The sequence below is a fragment of the Lactuca virosa genome, chromosome 8 (assembly GCF_052849685.1).
Source record: "Lactuca virosa cultivar CGN04683 chromosome 8, Lactuca_virosa_CGN04683_v6, whole genome shotgun sequence".
Classification (NCBI taxonomy): Eukaryota; Viridiplantae; Streptophyta; class Magnoliopsida; order Asterales; family Asteraceae; genus Lactuca; species Lactuca virosa.
In genome coordinates, this window is record NC_136433.1 from 30,422,534 (window position 1) to 30,441,287 (window position 18,754).

The 18,754-nt window shown below is 34.3% G+C and overlaps 2 protein-coding genes across 2 annotated transcripts; both read right to left on the reverse strand.

The window, feature by feature from the left end:
• Positions 1-7,348: 7,348 nt before the first annotated feature.
• Positions 7,349-8,124, reverse strand: LBD21 (LOB domain-containing protein 21). The gene has a single exon (XM_079063405.1). The coding sequence runs from the start codon at positions 8,066-8,068 to the stop codon at positions 7,583-7,585; it is 486 nt and encodes a 161-aa protein (XP_078919531.1). The 5' UTR covers positions 8,069-8,124; the 3' UTR covers positions 7,349-7,582.
• Positions 8,125-13,356: 5,232 nt separating this feature from the next.
• Positions 13,357-17,330, reverse strand: LOC145130013 (uncharacterized). The gene is made up of 4 exons (XM_079064863.1): positions 16,722-17,330; positions 15,920-16,405; positions 14,505-15,002; positions 13,357-13,824 (listed from the first exon to the last, which is right to left on the reverse strand). The coding sequence occupies exons 1-4, from the start codon at positions 17,220-17,222 to the stop codon at positions 13,741-13,743; spliced, it is 1,569 nt and encodes a 522-aa protein (XP_078920989.1). The 5' UTR covers positions 17,223-17,330; the 3' UTR covers positions 13,357-13,740.
• Between the last annotated feature and the right edge of the window lie 1,424 nt (positions 17,331-18,754).

The window sequence follows — 18,754 nt, forward strand, 5'->3', positions numbered from 1 at the left end:
GGTGGGAGGATGTTGGACGCTCTGTTGGTGATGAGGCTATTGATTCCATGTCATGGGATGATTTTGTGACCAGGTTCAGGGCTGAGTTTGCACTAGTGATCGAGGTGCAGCAGTTGGCGCGAGAGTTTCAGGATCTCCGCCAGACTCATGCATGTTGGCGCAAGAGTTTCAGGATCTCCGCGACAGTTTAACTACACAAAACTTTAAATCTAAGCAACAAAGATCGAAAATTTTTGTAACGCCCCATTCCTGGTACGCATTTAATTTATTAATATATTCATTTTTGTAAGAGCTACTCGACGAGTTGGTAGCCCTAACTCATCGAGTAGATGCCAGCTTGGTCGCGGGGTTTAAGTGGTCTACTCGACGAGTCCTAGCCTGGACTTGGCGAGTAGGTCCATTAGGAGGAAACCCTAATCTTCAGGGTTTGCACCCTATTTAAACATCATATCTGGCCTCCACCCCAACCTCCATCACCTCCAAACCCTATTATCGAAACCCTAATCCACCTTGAGTGATTTGGAGCTTGTTCTTGCCATTTTTGAGTGTTGTTGTGCATTTTGAAGCTTGTGGAAGGAGAAGAAGATAGAAGGTTCAAAGGGGAAGAAGTAGATCCAGGAGCTACACTTCATTCACTGCATTTTCTGGTAATCAAGTTTCCAACTTGATCATTCTTCTCTTAGATCTATTTGTTCCCATTTTATGAAGGTTTTGGTTCAAGAACCTTGGTCCTTGGGGTTGGGATGTCCCAAGTGGCTTATATCTCAGATCTTGGATCTAGGAAGGGTTCCATGTCATAAAGGTGCAAACTTTATGACCATGGAAGCCCCATGCAAGCTTATAAGCAAGTTCATGGCCTTTTTAGCCCTAAAAGACCATGCATGGAAGGAAAGATCAGAACTTTATGTGTCCATCATATGTTAAAACCCTAGATCTAGGTTTGTATGAGTGGATTTGAGATTCTAAGGATTTTTGGACATGATCCATGTCCTAAAGGAATTAGGGTTTTGTCTAAACCCATTAAGAAGAGTTATGAACGGGTAAAGTTGGAAAATTTACCCTTAGAATGGCCTTTCCAGTGAGCAAACGAACTAAGGAACATAGATCTGAATGGTAGGAGCTTAATCCATTAAGATGGCTCAATCAGACAAGGGAACTCGCCGAGTCCAGGGAAGGACTCGACGAGTCGAAGCGGGTTGTCCCAATTGTTATGACAGCAAGAACTCGACGAGTTGACTCAGTTGACCACGGGTTTAAGCATTCAAGGACTCGCCGAGTTGGGAGATAACTCGACGAGTTGGGTTGACTGGGATTTGACCTTGACTTTGACTTTGACTTTGACCAAGGGTAAAATGGTCATTTTACCCTAAGAGAGGATTAGCAGATTCTGATTAAGTGTTATTATGGAATTGATAGCCGGAGAGTTTCCGGAGCAGCAGACAGGGATTCCTCGCTCGAGTTTTCAGCAGCCAGTCTTGCGAGGTGAGTTTCCTTCAGTATGAACGGGTCTACGGCACCAAGGCCGGCCCGTATAAGTGATATGTAGTATCTTAGAGTGGGCGGGGCCCGAAGCTTATAGTAGTTTAGAGTGGGCGGGGACCGATGCTTATAGTATTATTTGAGTATAGATATGTGATAGCTTCATTTTATTTACTTCTTTTTATAGTTTATTTTAGCATATTTCATTCGCATTTTAGTTAATTTCCATGCATATTTTCCTTTTTGTTATTTTTATGACCATTTCGGGTACTTTCTAGTTTCTTGAGCATTATTGCAGATTTTTTGGAGGCTAGCAGAGCAGGATTTTTGGGAGGCGATTGGACTTGAAGAGAAATGGGGATTTCATGCTTGAAGGCGTGGAAGTGTTGAACTTTAAATTTGAAAGACACGGGAGAATTCTTGAGTGTGCAAGATCGATGTTTGGGGAGTTTGCGGAAGTTTTGAGTGATGTGGAGAGACAAATTGGGCTCAAATTGAAGAAATATTGAAGAGAAATGGGCTAGAAGCAGATTGGATTCGAACTGGGCCAATGGATTAGCTGTGGGGGCCCAAGACTTGAAGAAGCCCAAAAATTTCAGTCGAAGTCACGCGGCCCGTGTAAGATTCCCCGCGGCCCGCGTGGATTCCTGACAAGGGCAATTTCGAGATTTTACTTAGAGCTCTATATTGGGAAGGTTGGTGTGCCTCTTTAGCAGAATCTTGGAGGTCCGATTTTGATACTTTTCTCTCTGGAGTTTGGAGCATTTTTGAAGGCCAAGAACCCTCAAGAACTTCACTATTTCATCTCTTAATTCTTGCTAAATGTTTGGTACAATCTTAACTAACTTTGTTTCCTTGAGTTTAGTCATGCTTGGCTAAACTAATTTTGGTTGACTTTTGTTGAATCCTTTGAACTTTTGTTGAATATTGAAGAATCCATGAATTTGTGTTTGAATCTTTATGAAAATGTTTTGTGTTTTAACATCTTATCATTACTTGCATGTTTTTATTCATGAGTTTAAATGTGTTTGTGGTGATTAGTTGGCTAATTTCTTGATTAAGTAAAGGATCTTCAAATTAGCAAGCAACAAGTGATTCTTGTGTTAGTTTTACTTCACACAATCATAAAAACATTTTCTCCAACATGGTGGTGAAAGCATTTGACCCCTCTTGGATTTGGTGACTTTTTTTTGGTTCTTAATGCTAGTTGACTTTCACTAATTACATGCTTAATGGAATTAGTGACTTTAACTAAGGAAATTGTTATGAGCTTCTCTAACCATTTCAACAATTAAGAAAAGTCTAGGTAATCTCAAGCTCCTTGGATTACTATAGCCAAATTAAGGGTTTAAAACAAGTATTGCACCATTTGATTCTAATGATATGTTCATCAAAAGTCAAAGTGAGGAACCTTAAGTCAACCATCCTTCTCTTATTGATTTTACATCAAACTCTTATTTTTATTGAAATTGTCTATTTAAATCTTAGTTAATTCTAGTTTGTTTCAAGTATTTCAAAACACCAAAACCCCCAGTTTTAATTTATTGTCATTTTCCAAGTATTTTTACAAAGAGATTTTTCATAGAGTTATTAAATTGAACCAATCCCCGTGGATTCGATCCCTTTACCACTATACACTATTTTAGTGTGTAATAATTAGGGTTATTAATTTTGTTGGCCTCGACAACCACCAATATGTGATTGATTGCTAGATGTACTTGTTGTCTGTGTGATACTTGTATGCATGTTAGTAGTGGAGTGTGGGCGGGGCCCGAATCTCCTAGACAACGGAGTGTGGGCGGGGCCCGAATCTCCTAGATAGCGGAGTGTGGGCGAGGCCCGAACCTCCTAGATAGCGGAGTGTGGGCGGGGCCCAAATCTCCTAGACAGAGGAGTGTGGGCGGGGCCTGAATCTCCATGAGAATGGGTGGGGCCCGTATCTCCTAGTTGCATGTTATTTGTATGGTATATGGTAGTTTGGGGAACTCACTAAGCTTCGTGCTTACAGTTTTCCGTTTTGGTTTCAAGTACTTCCACTAGCAAGGAGAAGGGCTCGGGATGATCGCATGACACACACCACAGTCTTCAGCCTGGGAGTTTTACTCTGATATTTTGATATGAGATTTTGACATGTGATAGATATTATGATACTTTGTGATACATGATACACAATTTTATTTATGAGTATGGAGGATTTATGGTTTTAATAATAATTTGAAAACGTAATTTTTGGACCGTATTTTTGGAATGTTTCACTTTTAACATACTAGGTAGTGAATTATCAAGCACAAGCTAAACCAACTTCAATAATCCATGAAAAGGGAAAATAACACATAATATTAGGGTTCATCATCACTAAACGAAAGTCTAAGGTTTTTAGCCCATAATTAAAGCAGAAACAAACATGGAATCTGAGTTAACTAGATTAGACATAGTAAAAACTAGCAAACCGAATGATCTAATGATGTTCTTCCTCTAAAAATATTCAAATCTTGATCTCCAATCTTCTTCTGCCTTCCAAGGGTTCTTAGAAGGATATTAGTCACTTTTCTATTGCAACTCTCTGCCCAAAAGTCATTGATTTCGACTTAAAGTTCAAAATATATACTTGCCAAAATATGGTGATCCGATATGCACCAAGGCTTTCGTGCATGTCCGTAGAAGATTCTAGGTTTGGCACGTGGTCACGTCGTGAGGACTTCATTATGCATTAATTGAGAAGATTCCAAATGCCATGTCGTGGGATGTAGTTGTCCATGATGTGGGAACTTCAATATGCTCGATTTTCTTCTCTATTTTCCTCTTAATGTAAGCAATAAGCTCCAAGGTTTCATCATTCTTCAATTCTAGTCCTTTTCTTTTGAGAATATCCTTTTTGGCTATAAATAAGAATTTAAGCAATATAAGTACCAAATATACTGTTTGGATATCCCATACTAAACACCTCACCAAATCCATCTTATATTATTCTCGTAAGTAGATCACTCAGTATAATAACTTGGAATCACTGATAAATCTTATTTATAGGTTCATAATAACGACTATGAACATAAATATAAGTTACAGTTGAAATAAAATAAGTACATCTTAACTTACAGGATTTTACCGAAAAATGGGAAATTACGCGGGCAGAGCTCTGAAACCAAAGGCTCTATTTGGTGGACACCTAGACCCCTTAAGAACCTTGGTAAATATCCCAAGGAAACCCAAAAATCCGGACTAAAAAAAGAGTAGTAAGTTAGAGAGAAAGAGATTGGAAATTGGTGTGGAAATGAAGAAAAATCGAGGGGTTTATATACTGCAGCGGGCGTGCGCTGCGCACCGACAAGAGGCGCGCCGCGTCCTCGAGCTTTGTTGGTCCTCTATCCGCCTGCCACGTGTCACACTCCGATCCTTCTACGACATTGCTTCTAGAAGACTGCCATGTGTCACCATTTTTGTGGTGCCACGTGTCGCACACTCCTTGGGCCACGTCACCTTGTCTTTGCGGGAGAGCCGACTGCCGACCATGCCACGTGGCGCACTCTGGTGCTGCCACGTCATCGAGACATGTAAATTTTTGCAGATCTTCGGACGACCATAACTTTCGCATACAAGCTCTGTTTTCGACGTTATTTATATCCCCGAAATCCTCTCGACGAGCTCTACAACTTTCATTAACGTCTCAACAACTAATTCTTGCTCTTACAAAAATTCATATTTAGACCGGTTTAGATTGTTAAAGTTCGTACGAAACTCATAACTCCTTCATACAAACTTCGTTTTCGACTGTGTTTACATTGATGAACTCCTAATCACAAGATCTTCAATTCTCGTTTAGATTGTTTTGTCTAACAATCAACCGATTTGATTTTCAGTTTTTGTGCTAACACAGCTGCGCTGAAACTTCAAAAAATCATAACTTATTCATACGGAGTCAGATTTGGACGTTCTCTACATGCACACTATCGGTTTTATTATTACTATGAATTTCGTTTAGATTTCTTAGGCTAATAAGCAACCTATCTAAAATTTATTTTTAACGACGCGCATAGCCGTGCCGGTTTAATCGTAGAACTTCGAAGAAGCATAACTTCTTCATGCGAAGTCAGATTTCTGAGTTCTTTTTATGTACGCAATCCTTGTCACATCTACTATAACTTTGGTTGGGGTTATTTATTCTAAATAACCTTCTATAAAAATATTGTTTTATCGTTTGTCGATAAATTCCTTACAAGACTTATAAGAAGTAGTCTGCGACGTGCGAGACTAACGATTTCCCTATTCGAGGGTTCAAATTATAATACTTATCACTTACTATATCTTAATTGTCTATCCCGAAGTTGCGGATGTTACAATATCTAAGAAATGACAAGAAATTTGTTAAAGCTAGAGGATAAAAACATAAAGGAAACTACTAATGTAATAAATTAAGATCGTTATCCTTAAGTAATATTAGCCCTCACCGGGTCGTTGATAGTTTGATGAGATCAAGACTAAGTTCCTCCCAAGACCTCCTCGACGTTTAAGAGTTGTAGGCAACGATCCTACAAACTTTTCTTGCGAACATGACTCTGAACATTTTTATGATAATTTTAAGAAGATAGAAAAATAATCAAATGTAAATGAAGTCACAACCCGTGAATTTGTAGCACTAATTCTCAACAATTGCAACTTTTCATGAAATGTGCAATGCTTCATATATAACCGAAAAAACTATCAATTTGATTTTCACACAAAATTGTTACCAAACAATAACAAAAACTTAACCAACCGTGAAGTATAAGTTTTTGAACTCAAATTGTAAGAAATTTTATGTGCGTGTGCAAAAGCCAAATGCTAATAGATAGATGTATGCAATAGTCGTCACCGTAAGTGAATAGCTAGAAGGGAGATTGACAAGAAGGAAGAAGATGAAGTCGACAAAAAAGAAAATAAAATCAGTTATTAGGAGAGATACGGAGGAAACGACCAAATTGCCCTTATGTGCGTTATACATGAGTAGAGGTAACATAATCTTTGCAAGTTTGTTACGGGCAGAGACTAAATGTGAAATGAAACTACGAAATATGGGCCAAAATGTAACAACTTGGTCCCTTGGACTAAATCTGCGGATTTGGGAGAGCATGGGACAAGTTATGTAATTAACTCTTTATTTTACATTTAAAATTTATTTAAGGTATAATTAAATAAAAGTGTTACAGACAATTATGAAACTATTAAAAGTATTATTTTCAAAAAAATTGTAGTTTATGTTTTAATTAAAACTCAAAAAGTCAAAATAGTTTTCAATGATATATATATATATATATATATATATATATATATATATATATATATATATATATAACTTCAAACAATAAATAAGAAGATAGCAACAACTACACAAGGATGGAATGAAGACGAATGATCGAGCAGAACAAAAGGGGCAAACATAAAAATAAGAACGAAAAACAGGAATTGAAATAAAACTCATCCCCTTCTGGCTTCTTGGGTTTAGGTGATTTCAATTTCTATATATTTAAGTTCATCTTTATTCCTTCATATCAAGTACACCTTTATAAATTGGTTGAAAAAAGATACGAGGACGTTAATTATGTCAACAATCCATTTGTGATCCCTTCTAATTTCTAAAATAAATAGTCTAACATCGGGAATAATAATAATAACAAAAACTAAAATACAAATTAAAAACTATTTAATCCCAATAAAAAAATAAAATTAATAATCGGGAAATGAGAGAACGTATATCATAATTTTTGAAAATGATTATTGATACAAATTTTGAAAAGTAATGGTTGCATTCAAGCATGCCAAAATGTTGGTTGCTTTATGCATAGAGGAGCGCAATTGCATTTGCAAAGCACAAGAAAAGGAGGACACAAAAGCAAGAAGAATAAGCATCTCTTTGTAGCATTTTTTCAAGATCAATAATTACAACAAAACCCATCAATACCTAAATCAGTTGCTTCGAATTCACATAGGATTTTAACTTTTATGCCGAGTCCAAACCGATAAAAAGATAAAGACAACTGACGAACCGAAATATTAGTCTCGTAGAAGTCCTTAAGTTGCAAGTTCTAGTTCTAGTAGATCACGTCGTCTCTAAATTAACGACGTCGTGTCATGGAAAAGGGTGTTGGTGAAAGTCACTTGTTAGCCCACCTTGATCCATTGTGAAATCACCGAAAGAGGACATACCAAAGTCACCATCCAACATCAAGAATGGTGATGTAGTCGAGCAAGAAGCATAAGATGTTTTGGATGAGCATCGAGCTAGTCGGGCTTTAGCCACAGCTAGATCATGTTGCAACTGGAACATCTTATCCTGTAAAGATGCTATCGCGCCAATGCATCCATACACCGGGTCCTTGAGCCGCTCCTCGGCCTCAAACACCAAGGAATTGACCGCATCATGTCGTTGTGGTTCAGGGACCTCATTTAGGATTTTGGTGACATTGCTTGCACCGAAGACCTTGTGAACCTTGGCAAACTTGTTGGGCTCATCGGCTCGAAAATAAGGTGCAAAGAGACAATGAGGGGTGCACCTCCTTTTCATGAACTTGCAAGCCGCACAAGAAGATGTTGAACGTGGCTCTTGCCCTCTCATGGGATTGCCTTTTCTTTAGCTTCCCCTTTCTTGCAAATATATAGCGTTTGATGGGAAGGGGCTTTTATCTATGTACCCTCCCCACCCAAGAAATATTTAGTGTTGCTTTAATGAGTCATCAATCATTTTATTAGTTTTTGTATAAAAAGAATTAACATGATATAAATAATTTTTGTTTCTAGTTTTTAAAATTGAATCATATTTATGAAATGAAAACTAAATTAATCTATTAAGATGGATTTTCTTTCTTAAGAGCATTAGTGAATGATGGAGTTAAAGGGGGACATATGATGGTTCATCTCCACAAAGGAGTGGATGAGACAATTGTGGCCTCATAAGATTAGATAGGTCATGATAGTTGTTCATCATAAAAAAATAAAAGTAGATTCACATTGTGATATTTGAATTGATTGAAGAAAAGAGATTTCAACCAAAGAAGAAACCCCTCAATACATAAAGTTGAATACATCCACAACAAGTAAACCTACACAAGCATTGCTTTGGAACCTACATTCACTTGATGGACCCAACAAAACCACTACCACTACCATCTTCGTATCTTTTCCCTTACAAAACAAATATACATTTTAGTTTAATAAAGATATTTATTATTAAATAAAATATTAGTTTATCAAATAACATGTGTTGTTTGTAGAATTAAATACACGAACTACGCAGCATATAACTAACAAGGTGTATGTTAGAAAATAGTGCGAGTCACAAAAATGGTCCTTGGATTTATGCTGAATGTATGATGAGGTGGTTTGAATAATTTTGTTTGCTTTTAGGTTCATATGTATAATTGTTTGTCATAATCAATTTAACAATCTAAAGTGGTGGGACATGGTGGTTTAAACTTTTTTAAGCAAGTATTACCTCATTAACCGAAACCGAAAAGTGGATGGGCCTTTTCAACTCTTGGATCATGTCAACCTTTTTATTATAAACTATTAAAGTATTAATTATACTTATTTAGATATTGAATCAATCAAAACATTAAAACATACAAAAGCCCATGGTGTTAAACAATTAGACTCAAAGGAGTGGCTACGGTGGAGACCGTAGTCTCCTACCACATCATCACGAACACCACCCCTCCAGTGCGGTCTGGGTGCGCTGGAGGCCACACTACGGTACCCCATAGTCGTGCTTCTTTCTCCATTTTCCAAACCAATTTGACCGGTCTTAATTTTAAATAATTCTTTTTTTTTTCCTTTTTAACCTTTAACCATTCATATTTAAATTTTTCAAACCTTATAATTTATTTTTTATCTTTCTATTACTTTTCCTCTAAAAAAAATTTAAAAATGCTATCGTTCGATTCTTCTGAAAAAGACGAGTTCTCGGAGGACGACTTCATATAGTTCATTTGTTTTTTTTTTATTTTTTAATTTCTCTTTTTTTTTTCTAAGTTTCTAGGACTTTTTTAGTGTGATGTTTTTTTTTCAACTAATGCAATGTAATGAGTTTTTATTTTAATTAATGAAATAATTTGTTTTTAATTAAAACTAAAATTTTTAATTATTTAAAAAAAATGAGTGTGGCATGAAACCACAATTTTGTGGTAAATACTGATGTGTCACCTACGTGGAAGTGTGACAAAATAAGGAAGTGTGACACTACTCCCTCTCACCTTAACATTTATTACTTTATCACAATAATAGCGAAAATCTGTTGATAATAATTTATTTATATAAAGAGTTATTTTTATTCAGGCAATATATAAGGTGTATATCCACCGCAGTATGTATGGTGTTGAGCCTGAGATGGAACTACATGCACTATGATGAACATCGCCTCCTCACCGTATCACCATAAATTTTGTCTCATCTATAGCAAGATTTAACATCACTCATTCTCTTATTTTATTTATTCATACGCTTATATAATACAACTCGATCTAACTCATTTTTTATAACATCAATAATCACCATCAACATCCCACTTGTTTTTATATTTTAATCTCATATGAGATATATAAAATGAAAAATAAACTTGTTATGATAAATATAAGAACAAAAAATTATATTTATTTTGCAATTAATCATGAATCAAATAATGCATGTCCAAAAAGTAAAAAAAAATAGCAAAGAAGTATGAATACAATTATTTTTGTATTTATTTTTATAAACAAGTTATATTTATTTTTAATAATTTTGTATATTTATTTAGTAAATAATTTTTTTGTTTGTACTAAAAATAAAATTAAAAAATGTGAGAAAATAATGGATGGCTATTTCATCGGGTAGACCAGAAATGAAAGGATCACAACAGAAAATGATGTGACGTTGATGTGACATGTCTATATACGGAAAAAAAAAACTCCCATATTATTTTTTTTGTTAAGCAAAGATATAATATTTTTTATTTATTTGTTTTATCCAAATTTTGGACAAACGTCTGTTAATTTGTTTCATTTAAGTGATGTAATAACTGGATGTGATATGATTGATGACATGGGTGGTCAAAGTTATCTGTTTGATATCTTATAATATATCATGAGTTAAGAACTTGATCATCACCCACATAATATTTTTATTGAGTTTTACTTATAGATATCTTATAAGAGGCCAAGGGATTACATGAACCACTCATGTCATCGGCCATAATTACCGGATCACTTAGATAATACCGGTTGATATGCTTTTATCATAAATTTAAATAAAATCAATAGTTAAAAAATAATATCTTTTTCTGAATATGAGGAGGGTGATATGAGTTTTTTCAAACGTGGTAGTTAGAAATCAAGAGTTGATTATAGGTTGAATATCTTAGACTTGAAATCATTTTCTTTTTAGTAACAAAAATGGAAACCATGTCACAAAAAGTGATTATATCAAATCTCAACAAGGATGTAGCGTAACACAAGTTCATTTCTAGTCCTTGCCATCATATGAGATGACATATAGCTATAATATTCGAAACAACGGAACGGTTAATCATAAATTTGTAACAAAAATTTCAAATCATTTATGATATAATAAAGACAGCAAATTGAAAAATTGAGTATAATTCTTTTGACTAGTTTCAGCATTATTCTACATCATTTTCAAGAGCCTAGCATATACTTGTTTTTTCAAAGTGTGCAAAAACATTGAATGTGTCTAAATTCTAATAATGAAAGCCACAATAAAGGAACAAAAAATTCAAATCCTAGACGCATAAATTCATTATTAAAAAAAATAATAATAAGAAAAGCATAATAAAAAATCATCAATCATACGACAAAACTCTTGAGTCTTGATAAGATCAAGTGCATAATCACGACCACATGTTTTCTTATGACATAAAAATCTATAAATGTAAATAGAAGTTTTATGGTTGTTATATATTTTATTGAAGAATTAGAAAAATGAAAAGAAAATTGTCACTTCGAAGGGAAGTGGTGGAATGAAGAAAAAGAAGACAGAGATAATGGGCTTTACTCTCTCCACTTGGGCTGGGGCCTCGACTCTCGAGGTGGATGTGAAACGGCCCCGTATTTGATTTCGCAACTATTTAATCATTCACGCCACGGTGACGGCGACGGTGACCGGCGACAACCATTAACAATCTAAATCAGTTATTAATAAGTCACATCACATCATTGATCTCACAAATAAATGATAAACAGATTTGGTTTATAAGCTATTCATGTTTATAAATAAGTCTTGTTTAATTGATTATTTATAGTCAATCACTAAAATACAAAAAATGGGATGGTTATATCACAAAAATGATAATTTATTTGGTCTAAAAGTATTGTATAATAAACTTTTTATGAAATCGCGTTTTGAAATTTGAATAGTCCGTACAACCATCTTCCACATATTTTTATTTTTTTCACAAAGAAATCTATTTTTTGCCAAATAAAGAAATCATGATTTGACTAATATGAATATTTCTTTTAAATGTATAAAAAACTAGGTTCAATAAAGTCAATTAAGTGTTTGGCTTTCATAATATTCCATTCTTGGCTTCTATGGAAGCCTATTGTTTTTACAAATGAGAGTTAATTTGCATACAATAGTTTTTCCTCATACAACAATAACATTTTTGTTTTTACATATTATACTATCCATTATAACGCATAAATTGTTTCTGTATAATAACATTTTTGTTTTTACATATTATACTATTACTACCCATGGGTTTCGTCTAAAACCCACTTTTGTTTTGCAAGTCCGTTTTGGTGGTGTTATAACAAGAAGCAACAAGAAGAGGGGTTGTGTTCATGGTGTTATAACACTTGTTAAGAGGAGAGAAATAGAGAGAGATAATTTGTGCAACCAATAGATGATCTTGTTTCATCCGGTTATTGAGACAACAAGAAGCAACAAGAAAAAAAAAGAGGGGATGTTTTTTGATGTTATCACGGCGTTATAGGCAGCCACATCAGCCTTAACGACGTTGTGGCGACCCATGCCACTTGATCTTATGTCTCAAATGTTAGGCGGAATTCTCAAAATGTTCCTATTTACCAAAAGTAACAATTATGTTCTATGAAAAAACATCATTTTCTTGTAAAAAAGTATGACATTTTTACATAAAATCATTATTATTATTATTATTATTATTATTATTATTATTATTATTATTATTATTATTATTATTTTACAGTAATTCACTAAATAAAGTGTTATTTTGTTATGTAACATTTCCTTTTTTCTAATCGTTTTGTGATTAACTCTTATTATGTCCAAAATAAATTTATTTGTTTTTTATGAATAAATATATTTTATTATATTATTATATAAAACTATCATTTATTCTCTAACTTAATAATAACAAAATAAAATACAAATTGTATTGAAAAAAAACTAACATAATTTATAATTTTATATTACACAGTTAAATTTAATAGAAGATAATAATTTCAATTTGAAATGTAAGTTCTTGTTGTAATCGTAAAACGACATCTTCATACGGATATTTTCATTAGAACACAGTTTATCAAATTTATTTCCAGCTAAAATAGTAGATAGATAAATAAATAAATAGGAAATAAATTGAATGCAAAAACCGTTTTGCGATGGTATAAACCAATAAACCTTGGCTTTTTTTTTTTTTTTTTTTTTTGGTAAAACGGTAAACCCAAGAACAACACTACAGGATGAGGGTGAGGGTGGGTCTGGGTGGGTGGGTGAGGGTCCGCTAATATCAAATCAGTTAGATCGCTGTGTCCCCACTTGGATCACCTTTTAATCTCATATTCATATACCATGACTCATGAGTGTTTTTCACGCGCTCATACTCACTCTCAATCAAACAGCTGGGCCCACACCACACACACCCCCAAAGATCTCAAATCAATCAAACGCCTTGCCCTGCCTTTGAATCAAAATTAATCGTCTGCGAATCGAATCGCATCACACAACAACACATTACACCACCCAATAATTCCAACTTCACTCACTATCTTTCATGTAATTTCTAAACAACCAGAAACACACTCACACTCACATATCTCCGAAGAATTCCAAAACAAATTCTTAACAACATCAACAGATGAGATATAACAATTCAAACAAAGCAGCATGTCAATTGTCATATAACTGAGATGAGATTATTAATTTTCTGTAGTTTTTTTTTTTTTTCAAAATTACAAGAACCCTTCACTTCACCTGATGACAGCGGTGGAGTGGCTAATGGCTTGTTTGTTGTGAAGTTGAGATGACACCAGGATGAGAATCCTATAATGGTGAAGAAAAGCTAAACTGGACACCAGTCTTTGCTCGATCATGTTCATGTTGTCTCACTATGTAGCAGTAGTTCACCTAAATAAAGTAGTAAACAATCAACTTTAATAGTAATACTCGTACAAAAGATAGAAGAAATGCAGTTTCATTGATCCCTTTGTTTATTATATCATCCCATTCCCATTCCCATCCCTACTTTTATTTCTTCCTACTTTAAAAAATCAACCCAATTATAGCTCATCTATAATCAGGTTCAGGTAAGAGCCAGTTTCTTTTGTTTTTTTTTTTCTCCATTAAGTCATGTATGGATAAAGTAGCTGAATAGATGATGAAGTCTGTCAGGATAAAAAGTGTTACACATACACATACATAGATGAGGGTCCTATTTCTTTTGTTTCTTTTCTTGAGTCTACACCCAATAAAGAATAAATGACCATTCTATCCTTGCATTCCAACAAACAAACTTCACAATATTAATCAATTTTAACATGTGAGAGGAAAAAAGAAGAAGGGCTAGTTATTTAATACATTAAGCCAGTTTTTTTTTTTTTTTTTTTTTTTTTTTTTTTTTGGCTTTAACCCATTAAGCCAGCCATTCTGTCCTGTCCAAATCAAGTCAATTATAGTATACTATAGTTAGTTGTCCAAATCAGTCAAGTGTTTAACTTTAACCCATTAAGCTTATTAAGTTAAAAAGAAAGTATAATATAATGCCTTAATTTGAAAGTACGCAGCCTTGATAAGTGAGTAACACTAACCTCCATGCGAAACAATTTAGTTGGTACAATAAGCCCAAAGCCCGCAGAGCTACGGAAGGAGTCGCGGTACTTTTGGAAGGAAAAGTCACGAAATGAATTTTCAGTTAATTTGGTTAGACTTCCAGCACAAGCAAACGCATGTGCATGAATATTAGAATCCCTCAATACCTTCAGAGGGAGATCAAAAGAAAGGTCTGCAAAGCCAGTAACAGCAAGGTCTCCACCAACAAAATCTCTTTCAGGAGTTTCAGAATTTGTTTTGAATTGGCGTTTTGGTTCGCTTGGGCCTAATCCCCTGGTTTTGAAGCCCAATAAGGATGTGGGCCCTCCCAATGAGCAAACGGGAGAGGAGTTCCCACCTAAGAAGAATCGATCCGGTAATGATGTTGGTGTGTTCAGGAATTCACTTCCCCATGGGAAAAGTACACCACCAGCAACTCCAAAGTTGAGAGCAGCACGTGCAAAACCCAAAGGTAAAGCATATCGAAGATCAAATTCCTATTAAACAATAATCAGAATACATGTGTTTATTCATTTTGTTTAACAATATATAGTACGACAAAGTAGAGTTACATGATTGATCAAACTGAAATCATGAGGATGTCATAATAATCAATATATTTCAGGAGCTACTTACTTTGGCCTTTGGGAGCTAACATTCCAAATTCCCTTACAATTTCAGAACAACAACATATATTTCAAACTCATCAGTTGATGACTGATGTTGATACTAAGTTGCTTTTTGTTGGACTATCTCACAAGCTTATCACCTACAAACTGTAGCCACCAATGATGCTTTTCCTGTCTATCATAATTCTTACGGATTGTTTCTTTTTCTTTTCTCATTAAGGTGGCTGAATGCGGTAATGTGTTTGTTTGGATAAGTGTGGTACTATACAAAATGCACATTTCTTTTCTTTTCTATACTGAATAAACCTAACCGTTGAATGGGACTAAATAATCATTTTACCTTTACATTCCAACAAACAATTTTTAACAACAATCATCAACTTTAACGTCAGAGGAGTTGGATGGAAAAAATAATAATGTATTAGCTTTCCATATTAAGTGCTTAACCAATAAAGCTCATTAAGTTAAAGAAACAGACCCTTAGAACATGCAAACTTTCCATCTAAGTAATGAATTAGTTCAAAGCTAAAATCATTAGGATAACAATGCCCTAATTTTGGCCTAACAATCCTTTCGACAGCAGGCAGGTATGTCTCTTTTTGAGGTATGACTCTTTTGTATTGGATTGTATCTAGCACATACACATGTTGCAAACATTAAGATTATAGCTTTTTTTTTGTTCTGGGAATGAAGCCGGGGAATCTTGATTATATGTAAAAGCATCTTATTTCACATGCAAAACGAGTCAAGAACAACTGAAAATTTGGAATACGATGAGGACATACCTGGCGTACAAAACGCAAGCTGCGATAATCTGGAAAAATGCCTCCAAGTTGAGAAGAAGAAACAAAAGCAAACCCTCTAGTGGGTCTAAGAGGTGAGTTCCTCTTATCAATCTTAAAAGTATACTTCAAATGTGATAGTAAACCGTGTCCAAGTTGCCTTCTTATTGACTCAGAAGCCATTTGTGATGGGTCAGTCAACGTGCGCCAAGAAAGATTATATGCTAAATCATGGTTCTTGGTTGAAAGTAGGCCAAGAGATAGGCCTAGTGCTTGCTCCTTATAAGAGGAAAATTTGAGCCAATCTTGAGAAAGAAGGGATACTCGAGCCATAACAGGAGTGAACAATCTCATGAATCTTGGCAAAGAGATGCCAACACTAGCTTCTGATGTTTGGTCCCACCCATAAGATAAAGAACCATCCCACAAATCTCCATATCCAAATAAGTTTTTGAGTTTAAGTGATCCTTCAAGTGACCAAGATCTAGCCTACAGATCAAGCAAGTGATGAAATATGTTATATTACTATATTAGAAATGAAATGCATCTTTAACAGAAGAAAAAACCCTTGGCCCTTGGCCTCATGAACGAATACTTCATCCTACAAAGGTAACTCAATATTGAAAACCTTGATGATCAAAATTAGTATCATAAATGACTGAATGTCACACGATATGAACTGTAAATGATAGTAGAAACATAGATAGCAATCAAAAACACTTATCATCAACAAAATGATCAATATATTACAACACACAGTATTATTATATAACTGCAAAGTCGGAAAATAAACGGAAACTAGTACCTCAGGCTTCGTGAAAATGCCAATATCACCAGTGAGAGGGTTTTTGGACTCAACAACTTCAACAATCACATTAGAAGTCCCAGGCAATTCAGGCGGTCCTGAATCAAGCGTGATATTTACGGAATCAAATATATCAAGCTTCTGAAGCCTGGCATTCGCTATCGTCGCCGCCTGAAGCAGCTCTTGGACTGACGTGGCGGTTTTTAGGGCTCCGATTTCAGCTTCGATTAACGATTCTTTAGTCTTCATGTTTCCTTTGATCAACACATCATGGACTCTCAATGGAACTCTCTCAGAAGAAATCCGATGAAAGACTCCTTCCATTCTTGCTCTTTCGGCTCGCATTCTAGATTCCGATGTTACTGGTGGTTCTTCTTCTTCCTCGTCTTCCTCATCTTCATCCTCATCAAAATCTTCTTCTTCCTCGTCCTCTCCATTTGATAATTCTTCCTCGTCTTCATCTACTTCTGAAACTGGATTTTCATTTTCGTCTCTCACCATTTCCGATTTCGCTGCTCTGTGTGTTGTTCGTTTGATGCAGTCCAAAGCTGGGAGAGATGAGAGAGGTTAGACGTCGAAGCCAAAGGCACCGTGATCAATCGATGTGCCTTGCTGTTCCTTCGGTTTTCATCCAATTTGGGCTGCTGGGCTAGGCTAACCTAAAAATGATATTAGACTAGGCTAAGTGGGCCTAAAAATAAAGGGATCGTGCATGAATGTTTTTATTTTTCTATTTTTTTTATTTTTTTTTCATTCGTCAAATTTTAAGAGTTTTGTCGCATGTAATTTTGTGGGAGTTTTAGAACTATTATTTTTCAGTTATCACTTTTTTGGGAATTTTTATTTTTAAAAATAAAATTCTACAAAATTCTAATGAGTTTTATAAGGAAAGAGAATCATTCTATTAATTTAATAATAAAGTCTCATAAATGTTCTAAAGAATATTTGATTTATTTTATAAATGTTCCAAAAGATTACATTATGTTATGTAAAAATATTAATTTATAAAATATTTAATGTTTAATTATTGATATTAAATTTTTATTTTTAATAAACTCGTGTAGTACACGGGTCTCACACCTAGTTTTCGAATAAACAAAGTCATTTCTGGTTTTTTGATCTAAAGCGTAAGGCATTGCGTCTTCTCTAATTAACACGTAACGTAACAACATATAAATCAACCAGCCTTCATCTTGGTTTTATAACAAATAACTAACAAGCTCAGAAAATGATTCTTTTTTATAATACAAATTATAGTTCTCTTCAAATCCTTTATAGTACACAATATAATTTTATTTGTGTTAGTTAATCACTTAATCTAACGATTTCATAGTGCAAATGATTTAAATTTACGATTACCTTTTTAACCTTTTAGATTGGTTATCTCATCTTTGGATTTGTTAGCACAACAATTTTTGTTAATGAATTAAAAAAAATAATAATAATAATAAAGGAAACACGATACATTCTCATATTTTAAAGTTTGCAAATTTGAAAACTCAAACACCCCAGGCCTCAATCAAGGTTGGTTGATTTGTCTATTGATGCGAATTGTTACGGTTGACACAATGCTTAATACTTTAGAGCAAAAGATCGAGAATATCAGAGAGTTTCACTTGTAATTACTAAAGAATCTTGCAAGTCATGTATAATTTTTTTTTGAACATCTATGGAAGAAACTAGCTAACACAAAACAAAGAAAAAGAATACGAGAGAGAGAGAACAATGTAATGCAGTATAAAAGCACGGACGTTTTGGAGGTCCATTGAACTCTGTCCAAATATACAATCATTTTTTCGTGTATCTTGTTATTTTTATTATAAGATTTTTGGTATCAAGTTAATTTCGGTTCTCATTTTTCTATTAATATGATGATAAAATGATTAAATGAGTGACTTTATATCGATGCCAAAAAAGCATGTCTAGCATTAATTTGAAAAAGTTAAATATATTTTCCATAAGCATTAATAATTAATGTGGATTAAATTAAAACATTTGTTTGTGAGTATAGAATATAGACTATGTATTTTAAG